We start from the raw sequence: 21,963 nt of genomic DNA on the forward strand, positions 1-21,963 counted from the left end.
ATCCAGTGTGTGGATTATTGGTGTCGGGGGGCCTCCGATTGGCAACTTGTGGGATTTTCCAGCTAGCTAGTGCTGATGGCGGGTGTAGTTCCATTTGTTGGTTATGCGGATAGATCGTGGGGCATGTTGTGGGTTTCGCCGGCCTCACGCGGTGGTGTAGCCCCTCCCGGCACTACATTGCCAGGGGGTTACTTTGGTCTTACGTATTTGTCGGGACCGGCAGGTATTACGGGTACACAGTTGTGCGGCGCAGCTGTGGGTGAGGTATTTGAAGTAGTGTGCGAGTAGGTTGCAACTATGCCATTACCTCCCTCAATGTCGGGCTGGATGGCAGGGGTAGCCAGTGCGATGTGCACTGACTCTTATGGTTTAAGGACATGGTAATTGTCTGGGGCAGTGCCCCGTTTGGGGGGTGTTTTGCGGCGCTTTAAGGCTGAGTGGTGGACAAGCACCAGGCACCTGTGGGTGCAACGTTTGACGGTTGGCCCTGGCTTATGGCGTCTGCAATTTCGGAGAAATGTGGTGTCTGAGTTTTCCTGGACTACAGGTCGAGTGGGAGTTGCTGTTCTCTCATTTTGTGAGTAGTATTGAGTCTGCAGTTTAGCGGGGATTGGGTATGGTGTGTAGTTGGTTTTTGGTGAGAGGGTTGCAACGGTAGTGTTGTGCTTTCGGGTTCGAAGTGCACGGAGATACTAATGATTAACTGTGGTCATGTGCCCCTTTTACGGGGCTTTGAGCAATATAGGGTGGTCAGAAGGGTGTATTCTGACTTAGTTTTGGGAAATCGTCTGGTGGTGGGAGTATCGTTACACATTGGTATATAGTTAAGGTCTTTTCTTCAGGCTGGTGGTCGGCTTGACTGTCTTCGGTTCCGTGTTGTTGTGACTTCGGGGTGGAATGGTTTTGGCTATTGGGCTGGGTAGAAATTTCAGGATCGGTGCGATCACACACAGTTTACAGGAACAGCAGCGTTTTGGTACTGCACGTGGGTGGAGGAGACATGGTCGCTGGGGGCATCCGGGGTGCTAGATTCGTGACATCGGGCCTGATTGCCCCGGGCCATTTCTTCCTGTCTGGGTGCCATGCTTGTGTTGTTGTTCACAGGGGCATGACCGCCTAGTGGTTTTATTACTGGGTATGTTTTAGGAATTTGTCAGAGGTTGGGGAAACAGTGGAGGTTGTTTTGTTTCCAACTATAAGGGTTGGCTTTGCTTAATTATCAGTTGATGTGTAATTTTCGGAGGCGCCTGCAGTGTAGCTGTCTCAACGAGGCCAAGCTTGCCCATTATTCCATGGAGATGGGGGCGGCGGCTCAGGTGGCTCGCTGGGGACTGGTCGCGCAGGCGGTGCATAGGATCAGACAATGTGGTTGGCTAGTTGCAGGTCTTGGGTGCGGCTGACCTTGTTGTACTGGTACACCAATAATGGTTGGCTTTGCTTAATTTATCAGTTGTTGTGTAATTTTCGGAGGCGCCTGCAGTGTAGCGGTCTCAACGAGGCAGAGTTTGCCCCCTATTCCATGGAGATAGGGGCGGCGGCTCAGGTGGCTCGTTGGGGACTGGTCGCGCAGGTGGTACATAGGATCGGACGATGTGGTCGGCTAGTTGCAGGTCTTGGGGGCGGCTGACCTTGTTGTACTGGTGGTTTGGTGCAGGTTGGCATCGTGAGGTCTATTGGGGGGTCATTTTGCTCGATTGGCATTGGTCCCACAGCATTGGTTGCTCGAGCTGAGGAATTGGCTCGGGTCGGGTTTTTGGTGGTGGGGCTCGCACGTACAAGGTGTCATACGTGCTCGCTGTGGCGGAAAGGAGGGGGGTATTTGAAGTCGGTGGATTGCACAAAGAGCTGGGGGGAACCCAGTGCAGGAACGGGTTACCCCTGGTGGTGCAATGGTATGGTTGGTGGGTCCCTGCTGTGCTCGGTCACAGCGGGACATGTTAACTTGGGACCCTGCTGTGCTGGGTCACAGCAGGGCATGTTAATGTGCTGGGTGTCCTCGAGCCGGTGTGGTGCGGCTGAGGGCACATGGTGGAGCAACACGCGGCTGGGTGTCCTCAAGTCGGTGTGGTGCGGCTGAGGGCACATGGTGGAGCTGGTGTTGCAATCATGTACAAAGGGACTCTTCCCTTACCCCCCCTCCTTTGCTGGTGGTTATGTTTATGGAGTTATTTACTATATTTATGAATAAAATGTTATTGATTATTTTGGTGTTAATAAACGAGGCTGCTGTGGCCTTTACACCCAATGTCACGCAGTCTGTGTCTTATTTTGAGTGGAAAAGCGGTAAAAGGTGGATAACTGGTTTGGGTCAGAACGGCAAGTTAGGGCCGTCAGTCAGACTTTCCTAAGTCATGATTGCTAAGTGAGACTAGTCAAAGAGTTGCTAAACCGTAACCTCTTATGACATGTTTTTTTTTTTTAAATGTGCTTACTTTTTAAAATAATGGTGGGAAAATAAGTTAATGAAACCTAAAATGCTAGATTGCAAAGTTGCTACACATAGGTTCGCGATCACGACCTGTAACAAATGTGTCTCAACATTACCACAATGGCCTTGTGTATATAAGCTAGAGTAGAGAATTAAAACACGTACTCCAAAAATAAAGAGACCACTCATTATAAAGTTGAAGGAAAAAATAGAGTCCATGTGCCCTTACAATATCAAATGGGACCACAAAGTGTAGGTAGCATGACTTGCCACAAGAAAGCACTTGCAACTGGCCGCTGCATTCAGGTGGTGTGTGTAAACATCTCATCTAATATTGTAGCAATTAAAAGGGCTCAACAAATTATTTCAAACCACGCAAACACTTTAGTGTATGAATACTTGTTTCAGGATTATGTTGTTTTTTTCTGTTATAAACAACAAAATATTATTAAAAAAAAGTCCACATGCCTTAAAGGGAAGGTGTTGTAAAAAAAAAAAAAAATTCAATAAATGAAAAAATATAAAGTATTAATGTTTTAATATTATGTTTAAATAATATTATTTGTTTTTAATTCAGAAAAAGTAATAAAAAAATTTCAAGTTTCATATTTTCCACTCTTAAACACTAGGGGGACTAACTGCTGAAAGCCGACTGTAGAACTACTGCAGAACTAGCTCATATTACAGCTGCAGTAAAAGTGGGCAGAATCTGCTCCTCTGTGTGTGATGTCACCTCCCCCTCCCATTCTGGGTGTTTCCAAAAGGATATAAGAATGAAGTTTAGTTACACAGTGCGGAGCCATTTTGTTGTTGGCCGCAAAGTGATTATAATATGTCTAAAGTGTCACTGAGGACAACTGCATGGTACTCCACTGTATCCCTATGCCCTGCTGCTGGCTGTCTCCCTTCCTATGCCCCGTTGCTGGCTGTCTCCCTCCCTATACCCCGCTGCTGGCTGTTCCCTCCCTATGCCCCGCTGCTGGCTGTCTCCCTCCCTATGCCCTGCTGCTGACTGTTCCCCTCCCTCTGCTGTGCTGTTGGCTGTCTCCCTAGGCCTCACTGTATCCTGCGCCCCCATATACTGTGCTGCCGGCCGGGATCGGAAGTCGGAGGTGACATGTGGCGAGGAGGGGTGATCTGTAGTGCAGTGCCACTCAGGCTGCAGATCACCACTCCCAACCGCATGCACTCACCTCAGACCTGCGCCCCTGGCAGGACGTCCTGTCAGCGATCACAGTACGAGCAGCGGACAGAGGCCTGAGGTGAGTACACGTGGGGAGGGGTGGTGAGCGGCGGTGGTGTAAGCGGTGGAGTGGGAGGGGGCTGAATGGCGGAGCAGGGGGGGGGGCTGAATGGCAGAGTGGGAAGGGGGCTCAACGGCAGAGTGGGAGTGAGGGAGCAGGATGCAAGTATCAGTAATGGTGCAATCACCGTTGACTGGCGTCGGTACTCACCCCATGCATCCCGGCGGGTGACCGGGGGAAAGTGGAGCACACAGCATGCGCTGTGTGCTCCACACAGATGGCGCTGATCTCCTCCCTTTGCTGTGATCTGGACAGCCCAGGGGGCGTGTCCATTTCACAGCAGACGCATTCTCTAATGTTACAATATAGGGTCAGAATCTGACCACTGTCTTCTGTGCCCAGGGGGCTGCCATAAAGGAGGTCAGTAACTGTCATTACAAACACCAAATCCAAGATGGCAGCCCCCAGTGCTTCAGTAAAACTAGAATTAAATAAAAACTAAATAAACAGTGATTTTAATTTTGTATTAAAAATACTTGATTTCAAAATCACTATTATTAATGCAAAAATAAAAAGCCGCAACACCCTACCTTTAACCAAATAGGATGGGACCAGGAAATCTCGGTAGAATTATGACAAGCAAGCATGCGTAACTGATCTCTGTATTCAGGTCGTTTGCGTATGCCTTCAAAATTAGATTGTTGGAGTAATGAGGCAGGCTTGAAAAATTATTTTAAACAACGCGCTTACTTAGGTAGATAAACACTTGTGGCTAAGTTTCAGGATTTCAGAGATTTCTCTTAAAAAAATGTTGGTTCTCAAAACACAAGGATCAGACTTTCATTTACAAGCAGAAAGCAGCCCTTGAATTCAGATTTACTTTGAAAATCTGCAATGAGTGGTTTAATGCTACCCTTTCTTGCTGAAAATGCATGAAAACAAACAAAAAAAGCAGGTATTAAGGTGAAGTTGCTGCTGTAAATCACAGATGTGTTAATTCCCAATCAGACTCTAAGGCGGGCTTTGCACGTTGCGACATTGCAAGCCGATACTGTGATATCACACGCGATAGTCCCCACCCCTGTCGCAGCAACGATATCTTGTGATTCCTGGCGTAGCGAACATTATCCCTACGCCAGCTTCACATGCACTCACCTGTCCTGCGACGTCGCTCTGGCCGGCGTCCCGCCTCCTTCCTAACTGGGCGGGTCGTACAACGTCAGAGTGACGTCACACGGCAGGCGGCCAATCAAAGCGGAGGGGCGGAGATGAGCAGGATGTAAACATCCCGCCCACCTCCTTCCGTATAGCCGCCGGCGGCAGGTAAGGTGATGTTCCTCGCTCCTGCGGCTTCATAGACAGCGATGTGTGCTGCCGCAGGAACGAAGAACAACATCGTACCTGTCGCGGCAGCGCAATTTTGAAAAAGTCGGAGCCTACACCGATGATACGATAACAACGCTTTTGCGCTCGTTAATCATATCATCTAGGATTTACACACTACGATGTCGAAAGTGATGCCGGATGTGCGTCACTTTCGATTTGACCCCACCGACATCGCACGTGCGATGTTGCAACGTGCAAAGCCGCCCTAAGTGGTGATGATGAGACTGCAACAACAGTTCACTGCAGTGGCGTAACTAGAGTGCGATGGGCCCCGGTGCGAAAGTTGGACCTGGGCCCCCCTCCGGACGTTGGTCAGATGAATGGGCACCTGTAGCGTTCTAAATCCTATAAAGGCATATTAATTGCCCCTTCCCCCCCTTCATTATGCAGTAATGTTCCCAATCCTGGTACATATGTCCCCCATACTGGTATATATGTCCCCATCCTGGTATACATGTTCCCCATCCTGGTATACATGGTATATAATGTCCCCATGCTGGTATATATTTATCCAATCCTGGGCCGATCCTAGTAAAAATGTTGCACATCCTGGGCCCATCCTAATATGTCTCCCATCCTGATATATAGTATATGTTCCTCATCCTGGTATATATGTCCCCCATCCTGGTATATATGGTCTGGGACTGTCTCTAATGAATAATTAAAAAAATATAAATAATTTAAAAAAAATTCTACTCATCTTGCCTCTGCTCCCACATCACCAAGTGTCCTCTGTAGCGAGTGCGGAGTGGCCTGCAGCTGACATCAGAGTGCATGCTATAGAGCATGACCATACTACCATGCGCTGCCCCCAGTTATGGTATGAACGTCAGCTGCCAGCCACTGTGTGCCCTGTACCTTTGGGCCTGGTAACAATCTCTACGTTTGTGATTGTTACTCCCCTACCTGCTTTCCTCACTCCATCCACCAACTATTGATTGCTGAAGTCAGCTCACGTATTGTAAAGATAAAGCACCCTCCCAGGACATACTGCATCAAATCTACTTCAGGCTATGTGCCCACTTTGCGTTTTTATGTGCAGAAAATCTGCACATAAAAACGCATGTTTGGAACGAAAAAAAGCAACTGAAAAAAACCGAGCATTTTTTATTGTGTGTTTTTTCACCTACCTCTTTTTGAGCGTTTTTTAGTCATGGCGATCATAGGGGTTCAAGCGCTGTACCCCCGCGGTCGCCAGGTCCTGGCTCTCGCTGCCAGGAGGAGTACCCGCGCCGCTCTCGGCAGTTGAACCCTCTAAATGCTGCAATCAATGCAATTGCTGCATTCAGAAGGCAGGGAGAGGCATCGCTTACCCTCCCTGGCGATCAGGTCCCTGTAGTGCAATCACAGGGACCCGATCACTGCCATGGCAACCCTGGGTCATCACCCTGATGACCCCGGTTTACTGAGGCATGGATCGCCCCCCAAACCAGGGCACCTACGTCACCAGAGTTCCCTGCAACAAGGTCCCGTGGTAAAGACCACAAGGCCTAGATGCAGGAAACCCTGGTGACATCACAAGGTGAACTGAGTTCATGGCGGTGGATCTGCAGGACACCCCGGTGATCCGTAGGCATGAACTCGATTCACCTTGTGATATCACCGGACTTCCCAGAAGCAATGTCCTGCAGTAAAGACTGTGAGATGAGGAAATGGCTGCAGGGAGCCCCAGTGACGTCAACACACGCAAATTCAATGTGGGAAATACACATGCGTTTTTTCCTGCATTTTTCACTGACTCCATTGAAGTCAATTGGTGAAAAAGCAGGAAAAATACAGAAACAACTGACACGCTGCTTCTATTTTTCAGCAACAAAAACTGCAAGAAACAGCATGGGCACAGCAAGTCAGGATTCTCAGACTTTGCTGAGATCATTTTTCCTTGCTTTTATCAATTAAAAAAAGCAAGGAAAAACGCATGAAAAAAGCGACGTGTGCACAAGGTCTTCTGTGTATGTAGCTGAGCAGTGCACAGTAATTTAGCTGGATTTAGATACAGGACCTGGCTGTGCTGCTTTCATCAAACTGCTGCAAACACTTCCCCACTGCTCACATTGTGACTGATTCTGTGGGCTGGCCCCAATCACCTGATCAGCCTCATCCCACCTCCCTCCCGCCACCACCAAATCTCAAAGTGTCCAAAGCAGCACCTGAACGGTTTACAGTAAGATAACAGAATGTAAAGAAGGTCAGATAAACTTTCCTGCCATATATACAGCTCACCCCTCTCCACATGGTCGCACATCAGTACATAAACGATCAGACGCTGTCAGTGACTGCTCAGAGCGATGGAAGGGAGGCAGAGTATATATTATACTGCCATGCCTGAGCTGCTGGGACTGAGAAGTACGGAGTGCTGCCTCACAAACATGCCGGTCAGACCGCACTGCTGCCCTCACCTGATATGTCTCCTGCAGAGGCCGGCACCACAGTGTAATCACATGCAGAGACTGGAGGGGGCGGAGCGCACGCTGCCCGGCCGCTTCTACTGAAAATGCAGGAACAGCGCAGCTCCTCTCACTGACAGGCTGCTGATCTGCAGGGCGGGCCCCTAACCTGCGGGCCCGGTCGCAATCGCGACCCCTGCGACCGCGGTAGTTACGCCCCTGGTTCACTGTATATCACTTGAAACTTGGATTTCTATTAACTATCAGTCCTATTTTCAATTTGGTACATTAGGACTGAAGTAGCACACCACAATCGCATTAAGCCTTTATCTATCCCTATCCTGTGCGCTCGAAGTGCTACTATTACTACACAGTACAGGCATAAAATGGTGTTCTTTGACTGTCCCCTATGTTATATAGTGTTGCACAGCTTCTAGCTTCCCAGTTTCAGAAGAAAGTTTACAGAGCAGATTACATGGGATAATAAACTCTTTCCTTCTGAGAGAACATGAGATAATGATAAGCACAGTCATACAGCATTGTATCAGGAAGAGAAAGCAAAACCAGAAAGAACAAGAGACTTTTTACAAAACAGTGAGTGAGGAAACTGCACAACATCGCCATCTACTGTTAGATCAGCATAAAGTCCTCCTTCACACAAATAAAGAAGTCCTTGTCTGTTGCATATACCAACATATAGTGCCAGTGATAACCTTGCTGATTGGTTGTGCTGCACCATGTGATCAGATTGCTGTAAAGCCCGAGCTGTCATGCCACATGCCATTAGTGTCCAATGTGGATCATGTGTGAAATGATATTGATTTTCATATGAAACCACGGATTTCAGGAAATTTGACTTAGGCGGGCTTTGCACACTACGACATCGCAGGCCGATGCTGCGATGCCGAGTGCGATAGTGCCCGCCCCCGTCGCAGCAGCGATATGTGGTGATAGCTGGCGTAGCGAAAGTTATCGCTACGCCAGCTTCACACACACACTCACCTGCCGTGCGACGTCCCTGTGGCCGGCGACCCGCCTCCTTGTTAAGGGGGCGGGTCGTGCGGCGTCACTGCGACGTCACACGGCAGGCGGCCAATCAGAGCGGAGGGGCGGAGATGAGCAGGATGTAAACATCCCGCCCACCTCCTTCCTTCCGCATATCCTACGGAAGCCGCAGTGAGGCCGGTAGGAGACGTTCCTCGCTCCTGCGACTTCACACACAGCGATGTGTGCGGCCGCAGGAGCGAGGAACAACATCGGACCATTGCGTCAGCATAATTATGAATTACGCCGACGCTGTACCGATGATACGATTACGACGCTTTTGCGCTCGTTAATCGTATCATCCAGCCTTTACACACTGCGATGTCGCATGCGATGCCGGAAGTGCGTCATTTTCAATTTGACCCCACCGACATCGCACCTGCGATGTCGCAGTGTGCAAAGTGCCCCTTAAACTTGTTCCTCCACACATCTTCTTTAGTCAGAGATATATTAAAAGTATGAAATACGCATTTTTTTTTTAGCATCTTGAATGTTGTTAGGGCTTTCTGTTTTAGCTAATTTCTTTTGCAGTGACATATTGATGCCCATGATTGAATGAGGCCGGGCACTAAACATAAAAATAATAATAATAATAATAATTATTATTATTATTATTAACTATTATGTAATTTACACTAGTATTAAACTCAATGGAAGCAGGATAAATTTACATACGGGGGCAGCTCCAGATAATGGCAATTATCTGGAGCTGCCCTTGTATGTAAATTTATCCTGCTCCCATTGAGTTTAATACTAGTGTAAATTACATAATTGATTCACGTATGAGATGAGAACTTCCCTATGAAGACCTATTTTGCTAAAAAGCATTTGGGCAATCATGACCATTAACATTTCAGGCACTGTATGAATGAACATAGAGTTCCAGCCAGTTTATATTACAGACTTACAGTAATTCACTTTGTGCACAATCCTATAATGTGTCTATTACCAGAAAAATAGCTCCTTCAGAGAAAAAGAAAACTTGGACTCCCAGTACTACTAGGCAGCAATCTTAAAGGTCAATACAACCTTTTAAATGGTCTTGCTGCATGACTTATGATAGGAAGCCAAACCGGAAGTTGTATTTGCAAACATATGTTTTAGGGTTTTTGCCCCATATTAGTGCAAGGCTGGAGAACTGGATGACTGAAGCTATGATAGCGGTATGAGCGATAAAGCGTGCCAAGTTGGTTTTTGTGGAGTTAAAGGCATGAATTTGGTGTTTCCTTTTGTAGTTAATTTTAAATTAATTTTAAGTTCCTTGGATTGCATCCCTGCTATGTCTTTTGTCTTTTGTACCCAATGTCTATGTGCGCCTTGCCAAAACCCTATTTCAGCCATTTTGGAGAAGCTGGCCAAAACTCCAAAACTTACAAACTCATTACGCCAAAAACTTTTTTTTTTTTTTTTTTTTTTTTTTAGTGTCACATTTGTGAATATCTCTTCTGTAAACATCAGAACAAAAAAACACAGATTAAGAATTACCTGATTTTCCTTTATAGCTATCTGTCCTTGTTCTTTACACCCAATGAATGTTCTGGTACAACGAAAAAGTCTCTCATTGCTTTGGATCTTTTGTACAAAATTAGCAGGGAAAAATCCAATTCTGTCCTCGATTTTACCCTGTGAAACAAATGTGGTAATTTATGAGATATAATAAATTATCACCTTAAATGTAAATTTTAAACTATTCTGTGTGAAACATCTATACAATATAGCTCATATAGATCACAGCCCATCAATGGTGACTTAATCATGTAGCCCATATGGGTCAATACAGGAAGCTTTGCGCAAACCTGTAACACATTAAAGAAAACCTGTTAATAGATTTTTGCTGCTCAATCCATGGCCAGAATGAATTAGAGCCTGAATGCGTGATTGAAGCCAGGTATCTGTTAGCTGCATTTCTGAGAAAACAAAGTAAACAAAGCCAGCCGGAGAATATAGGGAGAGATCTGACTAGTCTGATGTACTCCCAGGCTGGCTTCTCCTTGCTCCACTTCAGGTGATTGCCATGTTTCTCCCGTTTATTTACACAGGAAGAGACCCGTTATAAGATGGCTTTTAACACTAAAACTACTGGACTCGTGACACCTATATAGAAATACATGGTGCAAACTAGTCAAAATGACTACCTCAGTAGTTCTAGTGTTAAAACTGAGTTTTTACAATCAAGACGTCATGCTCTGTTTCATACTGCTGATGGATGCCAGCATGAATCTAATGATAGGTTCTTTTAAAAGGGGTTGCCTGCCTTGGACAACTTTGTTTTTCAGAAAAGTCCTTGCAATTAACTGATAACAGTTTGCTAAATACAACCTCTGTAATTTGTAGGAATTTCCCTGCAACACCACCATATAGCAAGTGAAGCAGGCATGACTTGACTCCAGGGCTTAATCCGGTGAACTGTGGTTGTATGGTCAGTTTACCTCTCTGTTGGACCTGAGCCTGTTTTGTCTAGGTCCAACTAGTTTTAGATCTCTTGTCTTTCCTTTCCTTCACCCCGCCTTTTGATTTTATTTCTATTCAGGTGTTTGTAGGTTCAGCAGCAAGAGCCACAGAGCTGTCTGGTCTGTTATAGCTGTCAACCCAACAAAGTAAATACAGCAGAGCCTGTTGCCGCTTCACCAAGGAAGTGCTGCAGTGCTTCCAGATTGTGACTGATATGGATGATGTGCTGTGAGATGATAAATCAGAGATGGAGGATAAGAAGGAGGTGGTGGTGTAGGAACTGGTGTAGTAGGTGGAAAAAACCCTTATGGAACTCGGGTTCACAATCTTTGGTGTTGGTAACACATATACTGCCCCGGGGTCCAACTCAGTCCTGGCCTCCACAAGATTCACCCATGTGCATCAGGGAAATGTAGCATCCTGCTGATCTTGGTACGACACATGTTGCAAATGACCATGTCTTTAAAAAAGTGCCAGACTGGGGAACACCTATCACCTTGGCCTGGGATTATCCTGCATGTGAGTGCTATAGGGAACGGTTGCCCACCTTCTCCCCTGGCCATTCCACTGCCTCTTCCTGCCTGTTGCGGTGCTGAAGATCCCTCCCCGCATGGACTGCTGTCCTTGCTCTGCGTGGCACTTTTCCAGGTTGGGTCAGTGACTTTATCGTCACCACCTCATGTTCCCCTTCTGCACTCTGGTCTAGCTGACTTGTTGACTTAAGACCACCACTTGTTGGCAACTCTGTCTCATCGTCATCTACCTCTTGAGACACTAATTGCTGTTCCCCACTGTCATCTTATTGTGACCATGGCTGCTCAAATATTTGGACATCACTTACACACAAGCTCCTCATGTCCCTCTTGAAACATGGAAAGCGAGAAGCCAGAATCAATAAATGGAAATGTTAAGGGCTCCTTGAAGTATGCGAGTGTGGGATCACTTGTCTCCTGGGACCCACCATGGTGGGAGGAAGGAGGATCAGCATGAGGTCGAAACTCTTGGCTATTGAGAATGGACTGTGTGAAAGACAGGGTGGTGCTGGGAAATATAGTGGAAGAATTATTTGCCATCCAACCGACCACCGTTCGCACTGTTCTGGCTTCAAGAGTGGTATGCCGCGCCCCCCTGCAAAGTGGGACAGGAAGCTAGGTCTCATTGATGAGTGTGTTGGTTGTGCTTCCACACCAGGCACAGTTTCATCTTGCTCACTGCCTTGGACTCTGCATACACCATCAGCAGCACATACACTTCTCTGTCCCTTACCACACGCCTTGCACATTTTAAATTAGGTATATACCATATACAATGATGAGCAATTTTAACTTTCAGGCTCCATATCTCACCATCCACTACGTATTTGAGCGTGAGACTAACATAATTTTATAGACAATCATCTCGGCTATCTCATAAATAAATATTATTTGCAAGTATTTAGCATATGATTAATTATGCAGATATTTGTTATATTACTGCATTGTTACTGTTCTGCTCCTGGTGTTTGAAAACATTTTCCCTTCCTGTATGTTACAAATTACAACCTGTTCTCACATTCCTTAATAGCTTAATGTTTTATTAGGATGATTCCCAAGCAAAAGGTCACTGGTTTTAATTGAGGAGCAGCCATGAAGATTTCCCAATAAAAGACAAACAGCATCTTTCAGCTCATTGATAGTGGTCTCTCTGAAAACTGAAATTTGTTTTGCTAAATTGCATCATGTGAGTGCCACGAGAGATGTACAAATATGAAATAGTCTGTCTATCCATTCAAAATCAAAAAGGTGAACGTCTAGGCAAATATTGAATTCAACAAATCGGCTCATCTCAAGGTCTATCAGTTCCGGCACAACAAACACAGCATTGAAGGTGGCTCGTATGCTTCATATTGGTGAGATCATAGACATTCATGCAAATACCATGTGACGCAGTTTACACTAGTCTGGAATGGTGCCCCAAAAAAAGGTGAAGAAGTCACGACTTCAATATCATCATTAGAAGATTTGGCTAAAGTTTGCAAAGAATTGGCTGTTTCTCAGCCAAAGGCATTGTCACAGGGTGTGATGGGATCACTAGGAACAGGGGAGCCTAAACTAGCCCTCAGTCTAGGGAAACCCTCACTGACCCTGATCCTAAAAATACACCTGAAGGTGGCGATGTTTATGCCGCCTTCCTTAATCTAGCTCCTGAACAACCGTTGTCTAGTGGCCACTCTCGCTCCACCCAGGAGAGGGTCGGGACATGAGTGATTAATACCACACAAATAAACAGATGGGGGGGGAAACAAAACTCAAACTAACAGCTATTACTCACAGAATTATAGATAAAATTTCATCAGAAGGAAACTAAAGGAAGGGAGGTAATAATTAGAAAGCAAGAGTATTTCCATAACAACAAACAGCACACAAAAGTACACTAGCAACAGTATATTACAGCACAAGGACCGGGATCACAAAATCTATAATCGGCTTGTGAGACCCGGCTCCACAATTTTAATAAGGGCGAAAGCGATTGTGATAAGTCTCCTGCAATATTTGACTCAAGTAGTAATCCATAGACCTAGAAGAAATTAACACCTGCAAGCCCAATTACTTACAAGAATAAAAAATTAAACAAGGGAGCGCATGTGAAGGGTCTGGGAGATAGCGGTGAGGAGGAGAAAAAGAAAACTGCTCACCTGATGAGGTTGTGCAACCCTCACACAGCCACGGTATAAGACAGGAGTGTGGTGTCAGTAGTCTTCTAACCTGTTAGCCCACGATGTCCATCCAGGGAAGCAGATTCCTGAAAAGCTGGTCATGTGACATATCACTGAGCGTCTCTGGTAATCTGGCCTCCGTATCAAGCAGCTCTTGCCGTGAACCCACAGAGGGGAAGATCAGCAGAAAAGTATAGAAGCACGGTCTGATAGCGCGCTAAGGAGGCCACAGTATTAGATTAATTTTTTTAGAATTTATTGTTTTCTATCAGCCACAACGCGTTTCGATATACACAATATCTTCATCAGGTGGATCCACCTGATGAAGATATTGTGTATATCGAAACGCATTGTGGCTGATAGAAAACAATAAATTCTAAAAAAATTAATCTAATACTGTGGCCTCCTTAGCGCTCTATCAGACCGTGCTTCTATACTTCTCTCAATTACTTACAAGAGCACAGCTGGTCAATGACTGAGCCTGTCTGTGCAAATCAAAAGCAGTATAGTGTGAAGTGTCTGACTCTGCTGTGTGAACAGCATAAGAAGTAGTCATGACACTCAGCGAGTTTTGACCCAGACACTGTGTGACAGGCATTGGATACTTACCCAAGATCGATGGTGGTCTCAATGCTGAGCTATATGTGAGTAACCTACAAGACAAGTTACTTTGTACACTCGAGTACTATGGGTATGAAAAGGACGACATAGTGTTCCACGAGCACAAAGACCCAAAGCATATGTTGAGATTGGTGAATAAGTGGTTCAATGACAATGAAGTAGAGTGGTGTTGTGGCCCCCACAGTTCCCACACCTTAACCCAATCAACACTTGTGGGTAGTGATGGGCGATCCCCCCGATGGTCAGGTTCGGGGAGACTCGCCTGATTGTTTTGTAAAGATCAAGATCGGGATCAAGATAACACGATCTTGCATCTGATCACCAATCTTGGGCTTTACAGTCATGGGATGGGGCAGGGCAGAGGGGGTGTAAAATAAAGAATATAGCTAATAATAAACATTGTCATTATACTTAACGCTCCCGCGACGCTTCCTGAAGACTCTGTCTCCCGCTGCTTCTGCTTCTGTGTCCGATCATCGCTGTGCCCTCCCGGTAACCACCACTGACTAAAGAACCTTCCATGATGTCATAGTCATGTGACCAGTCAGGTATGAATTTTGTATTACCTTGTTGGTTACAGACTGGTCACATGAGTTTCACGTCATGCAAGGTCCTGTAGTGTCAGTGGATAGGGATGGGCGAGCATGCTTGCCGGTACTCGGTGCTCGCCCGAGCATCTCACAATGGGTATGATTCCACTTGCGAGAGACTCGCGTGTATCTCCCATTGCATTACCCGGGACAGCCTGACTCTTTCCCGATGGGAGCATCTCAGCTGCATTGAAATACATGCAGCTGACCCGCTCCTGTTGGGAAAGAGGCAGGCCGTCCCGGGTAATGCAGTGTGAGATACGTGCGAATTTCTCGCAAGTGGAATCATACCCTACTTGAGATACTCGGCGAGTGCGCGCGTACCGGCGAGATGCTTGAGCACATGCTCAGCTCCCCCTCCCTGCATGTTGGCGCTCTTTACAGAGTCAGCCCACATGTAAAGATTGGCTGCCACACACTGTAACGCCACAGCCGATGAATAGCGGCACAGTGAATCAGGTGATCGTAGATCACAGTTGCTATAGTAACCCGCTTGTTAAGTTACTATGGCAATGGTGGCAGCGGTGACGTCACTGCTTACCAACCCGCAGTCTTTGCTCAGTCATTGAGCACGGCGAGGAGAAGTGTTCTTCCTCCCCTACTGCTTTCTGATATAGCAGAGCTAGATTGGTGACAGAAGACAGAAAACAGAGGGCTGTGAGGGGGAGTAGTAAAGATGGAGTCCCTAAGTGTGTCTGCGTATTTATTTCTAATAAAGTATTTTATCCTCTGTGTGGTGTCTTTTTTTAACCCTTTATTGGAGATTCTTAATGGCCGGGTCAAACTTGGCTTGAAATTAAGAATCTCGGGCTTTTTTACCAGATGGTAAAACAAAGCTGGTATTCACCTCTTCTTACCAGGGCTACTGCAAGAGTTGAATACAGAGCCAGAAGATGGCGTTTCTATGAAAGCGCCATTTTCTGGGGTGAATGCGGACTGCAATTCGCAGTGGGGGGGGGGCATAAAGCTTGGGCCACCCTGCGCTGTGGATTCCAATCCCCAGCTGCTGGTTTTTTTTTTAATTATTATTTCATGAAATTCATTAAATAATTAAAAAAAGGGCTTCCTTATGTTTTTGGTTCCCAGCCAGGTACAAATAGGCAGCTGGGGGTTGGGGGCAGCCCGCTGTACCTGGCTAGCATACAAAAATATGGCAAAGCCCACGTCATTTTGTTTTTCCTAGTTTTTTGGTAAAAAAAAAACAAAAAGGGCTTCTCTGGATTTTCCATTGCAAGCAGCAAGCAGTGGGGGTTAGCAGCCAGTAACAGCTTTGATTACCCCTAGCTAGCAATAGAAAATGCTGCTGGAGCCCACGCATTTTTTTTAAATATTTTTTTAAACAAGTAAAAAAAAAATGGGCTTCCCTGTATTTTGATTGCCAGCCAAGGTAAAGCCAGGCAGATGGGGGTGGCAGCCCCTAGCCATCTGCTTTATGTGCGCTGAGAATCAAAAATACTGCGGAGCGCTATGTCATTTTTTTTAAATATTTATTTATTTTTATGAAACTATATATTGTGTGTATATATATAAATATATATATATATATATATATATATATATATATATATATTTACAGTACAGACCAAAAGTTTGGACACACCTTCTCATTCAAAGAGTTTTCTTTATTTTCATGACTCTGAAAATTGTAGATTCACATTGAAGGCATCAAAACTATGAATTAACACATGTGGAATGAAATGCTTTACAAAAAAGTGTGAAACAACTGAAAGTATGTCTTATATTCTAGGTTCTTCAAAGTAGCCACCTTTTGCTTTGATTACTGCTTTGCCCACTCTTGGCATTCTCTTGATGAGCTTCAAGAGGTAGTCACTGGAAATGGTCTTCCAACAGTCTTGAAGGAGTTCCCAGAGATGCTTGACACTTGTTGGCCCTTTTGCCTTCACTCTGCGGTCCAGCTTACCCCAAACCATCTCGATTGAGTTCAGGTCTGGTGACTGTGGAGGCCAGGTCATCTGGCGTAGCACCCCATCACTCTCCTTCTTAGTCAAATAGCCCTTACACAGCCTGGAAGTGTGTTTGGGGTCATTGTCCTGTTGAAAAATAAATGATGGTGCAACTAAACGCAGACTGGATGGAATAGCATGCCGCTGCAAGATGCTGTGGTAGCAATGCTGGTTCAGTATGCCTTCAATTTTGAATAAATACCCAACAGTGTCACCAGTAAAGCACCCCACACCATCACACTTCCTCCTCCATGCTTCACGGTGGGAACCAGGCATGTGGAGTCCATCCGTTCACCTTTTCTACGTTGCACAAAGGTTGGATCCAAAGATCTCAAATTTGGACTCATTAGACCAAAGCACAGATTTCCACTGGTCTTATGTCCATTTCTTGTGTTCGTTAGCCCAAACAAGTCTCTTCTGCTTGTTGCCTGTTCTTAGCAGTGGTTTTCTAACAGCTATTTTACCATGAAGGCCTGCTGCACAAAGTCTCTTAATAGTTGTTCTAGTGATGTGTCTGCTGCTAGAACTCTGTGAGGCATTGACCTGTTCTCTAATCTGAGCTGCTGTTAACCTGCGATTTCTGAGGCTGGTGACTCGGATAAACTTGTCCTTCGCAGAAGAGGTGACTCTTTGTCTTCCTTTCCTGGGGCGGTCCTCATGTGAGCCAGTTTCTTTGTAGCATTTGATGGTTTTTGACACTGCACTTGAGGACACTTTCAAATTTTTCCCAATTTTTCGGACTGGCTGACCTTAATTTCTTAAAGTAATGATGGCCACTCGTTTTTCTTTACTTAGCTGCTTTTTTCTTGCCATAATATAAATACTAACAGTCTATTTAGTAGGACTATCAGCTGTGTATCCACCAGACTTCTGCTCAACACAACTAATGGTCCTAACCCCATTTATAAGGTAAGAAATCCCACTTATGTGACAGGGCACACCTGTGAAGTGAAAACCATTTCCGGTGACTACCTCTTGAAGCTCATCAAGAGAATGCCAAGAGTGTGCAAAGCAGTAATCAAAGCAAAAGGTGGCTACTTTGAAGAACCTAGAATATAAGACATATTTTCAGTTGTTTCACACTTTTTTGTTAAGTATTTCATTCCACATGTGTTAATTCATAGTTTTGATGCCTTCAATGTGAATCAACAATTTTCATTGTTTCATGAAAATGAATACTTTTTGAATAAGGTTTGTCCAAACTTTTGGTCTGTACTGTATATATATATATATATATATATATATACAGCTTTGGCAAAGTTAAGAGACCACTGAAATACTTTCAGTTTTTCTGATTTTTCACTTTATAGGTATATTTTTAAGTAAAATGTAAATTTTTCTTTTATTTTATAAACTACTGACAACATGTCTCCAAATTTCCAAGCAATAAATTTTGTATTTATTTTCTGAAAATACTAGTTTATAGAATTAGGCTATGTGCCCACGGGCGCTCGTACCTGCGGATGTATCCGCAGGTACGAGCGCATGTTTCCCGTAGTTGCCCGCCGGCGTCCGCAGCTATTTTTAGCTGTGAGTTTCCAGCGGAATCGCTGCGGGAAACATGCGGACATTCATGCAAATTACCTGCGGACGTCCCGGCCTCTATCTCCATAGCGGAGGGCCGGGACATCCACAGGTAATTCTGCATGAATAATTGACATGCAATTATACGTGCGGATGCGGACATGCGCAGCATGTTCGGCAGCCGCACTTTCCGCAGCGTGGACACAGCACTCCCCATGTCCCATAGGATAACATGGGGAGTGACTGTACATGCTAAAACCTGCGGATTTATCTGAAAAAGCCAGATAAATCCGCATGTTTTCCACGGCAAAATCCGCAGATGCAAGCTCCCATGGGCACATAGCCTAAAAGAGCAATTTACATTTTACTCAAAAATATACCTATAAGGAGAAAAGCAGAAAAACTGATATATACAGTATATATACAGTGCTTTGCAAAAGTATTCGGCTCCCTTGAATTTTTCAACCTTTTCCCACATTTCAGGCTTCAAACATAAAGATAAAAAATGTTACTGTTCTGGTGAAGAATCGACAACAAGTGGGACACAATTGTGAAGTTGACTGAAATTTATTGTCTATTTTGAACGATTTAAAAAAATAAATAACTGAAAAATATTATTCGTCCCCTTTAAGTTAATACTTTGTAGCGCCACCTTTGGCTGTACTTACTGCTGCAAGTCGCTTGAGGTATGTGTCTATCAGTTTTGCACATCAAGAGACTGAAATTCTTGCCCATTCTTCCTTTGCAAATAGCTCGAACTGAGTGAAGTTGGATGGAGAGCGTTTGTGAACAGCAGTTTTCAGCTCTTTCCACAGATTCTCGATTGGAGGTCTAGACTTTGACTTGGCCATTCTAACACCAGGATACGTTTATTTGTGAACCATTCCATTGTAGATTTTGCTTTATTTTTGGGATCATTGTCTTGTTGGAAGACAAATCTCCATCTCATTCTCAGGTCTTTTGCAGACTCCAACAGGTTTTCTTCAAGAATGGTCCTGTATTTGGCTCCTTCCATCTTCCCATCAATTTTAACCATTTTCCCTGTCACTGCTGAAGAAAAGCAGGCCCAAACCATGATGCTGCCACCACCATGTTTGACAGTGGGGATGGTGTGTTCAGGGTGATGAGCTGTGTTGCTTTTACACCGAACATATTGTTTGGCATTGTACCCAAATAGTTCGATTTTGGTTTCATCTAACCAGAGCACCTTCTTCATTATGTTTAGTGTGTCTCCCAGGTGGCTTGTGGCAAACTTTAAATGCCAAATTTTATGGATGTCTTTGAGAAATGGCTTTCTCCTTGTTGCCACTCTTCCATAAAGGCCAGATTTATGCAGTGTACGACTGATTGTTGTCCTATGGATAGACTCTCCCACCTCAGCTGTAGATCTCTGCAGTTCATCCAGAGTGATCATGGGCCTCTTGGCTGCATCTCTGATCAGTCTTCTCCTTGTTTGAGATGAAAGTTTGGATGGACGTCTGGATCTTGGTAGATTTGCAGTGGTATGATACTCCTATTTCAATATGATCGCTTGCACAGGGCTCCGTGGGATGTTTACAGTTTTGGAAATCTTTTTGTAACAAAATCCGGCTTTAAACTTCTCCACAACAGTATCACGGACCTGCCTGTTGTGTTCCTTGGTCTTCATGATGCTATCTGCTCTTTAAACAGATCAATGAGCTTATCATATAGTAGGTGTATTTATACGGAGACTAGATTACACACAGGGGGCTTATGTTTATCATCATCAGTCATGTAGGACAACATTGGATCATTCAGAGATCCTCAATGAACTTCTGGAGTGAGTTTGCTGCACGGAAAGTAAAGGGGATGAATAATATTGCACGCCCCACTTTTCAGTTATTTGTTTTTTACAAAAGTTTAAAATAAGCAATGAATTTTGTTCAGCTTCACAATTGTGTCCCACTTGTTGTTGATTCTTCACCATAACATTAAAATTTTTATCTTTATGTTTGAAGCCTGAAATGTGGGAAAAGATTGAAAAATTCAAGGGAGCCAAATACTTTCGCAAGGCGCTCTCTCTCTCTCTCTCTGTCTCTCTCTCTCTCTATATATATATATATATATATATATATGTATATATATATATATATATATATATATATATATATATATATATATATATATATATATATACAATATTTAAACAATAATTGAAAAAAATGCATGGGCTCCCGTCGTATTTTTATCGCCAGTCAGGTAAAGCCAGGCAGCGGGGGGCTGGGATTTTCAGCAGCCTGAATCTGCCCCTCAAAATGGTGCACTGTTTCTTAGCGCCAATTCCAGGCATTTTACCCAGCTCCTCCAGTGGCCCTGCTGTCGGGTGGCTCGGTGGGTAATAAAGAGGTTAATACCAGCTTTGTATTTTCACATGGTACAAAGCCTGTTATTCACAGTGTCATGCCAAATTATACATGGCCACCATGAATTTCTAGTAAACAATAAGAAAAAACCATAACACAGAGACATTTTTTTTATTAGAAATAAAACAAAAAAATAGAGACTCCATCTTTATTTTAAAAACAATCCTTCGTCCAACGTAATTCACAGGTACGGCAATGTCAACTCTGCTTCATTACTGTGCACAGACATAGTCTATACAAAGTGAGATGCACAGAACATTGTCAGCTCTGCTGCATCACTCTGTACAGAGCGAGATGCAGATGAACAGTGAGGGTATGATTGCACTTGCATCTCGCATTGCATCACCCCGCACCTGTCGATCTCAGGACAGGAGCACTTCAGCTGCATGGTAATATATACAGCCGACCGCTCCTGTTGGGAGATTGTGCGCCATGATGAGATGCGACACTCGCACAGTGACAATGAAAGTTCAGTTACCAGGACCTTTGATGACGTCGTAGTCATGTGACCAGTCTGTAACCAATGAGGTAATCCAACATTCACACCTGACTGGTCACATGGCTATGACATCATGGAAGGTCCTTTTAGTCAGAGGTAATTACCGGGGGACACAGCAATAATCGGATGGATGCGGAAGCAGAAGCGGCCGGGAGATAGAGTTTGCAGGATGTGTCGTGGGACCTGTAAGTATAGTCATAATGTTTTTAAATAATGTGTTTTCTTTTTTTTTATAGCCCCTGGACCCGATCTGTAACACGAGCTTCCCAGGAAAGCTTGTGATTGGGATTGTGTACACGATCACTATGTGATCGGTACGATCCCTGATCTTTACAGATCGGGATCACTCATCACTACTTGTGGGTAAAGTTGAAGAAGAAGCTGTATACATACCCAAGTGACCAGTATGCACAAACATTGGGAAAATGTAGAAGAGACCTGGGATTAGATTTCAGTTGAGAGCATGTCCAAGAGCTTCCAGGCAGTGTTGAAAGCCAAAGGAGATTTACACAATACTAACAAAATAATAAAAATTTAAATTTACATATTTGTGAGCAAAATAGTAATAATGCAGTGACATGACAAGAATCTGCATAGCTAATCATATGCTAGATAGCTGCAAATCAAATTTATGTATCAGATAGTATCAGATAGCCAAGATGATTGTCTATCAAGTGAGGGTATTCTCATGCTTAAATCTGTAGTGGATGGTGAGATATGGAGCCTGAAAATCAAACGTTCAAAAC

General features: G+C 44.6%; 1 protein-coding gene across 1 annotated transcript in view; it reads right to left on the minus strand.

Annotated features, from left to right (window-relative positions):
* STAC (SH3 and cysteine rich domain) overlaps positions 1 to 21,963 on the minus strand; it is a 439,669-nt gene that overhangs the window by 24,067 nt on the left and 393,639 nt on the right. Inside the window, exon 10 of the mRNA XM_075315072.1 lies at positions 9,975 to 10,112. Within this exon, the coding sequence (XP_075171187.1) occupies positions 9,975 to 10,112 (138 nt within the window). The remainder of the gene's footprint in view (positions 1 to 9,974; positions 10,113 to 21,963) is intronic.

Source organism: Anomaloglossus baeobatrachus, chromosome 6, assembly GCF_048569485.1.
Source record: "Anomaloglossus baeobatrachus isolate aAnoBae1 chromosome 6, aAnoBae1.hap1, whole genome shotgun sequence".
Taxonomy (NCBI): domain Eukaryota; kingdom Metazoa; phylum Chordata; class Amphibia; order Anura; family Aromobatidae; genus Anomaloglossus; species Anomaloglossus baeobatrachus.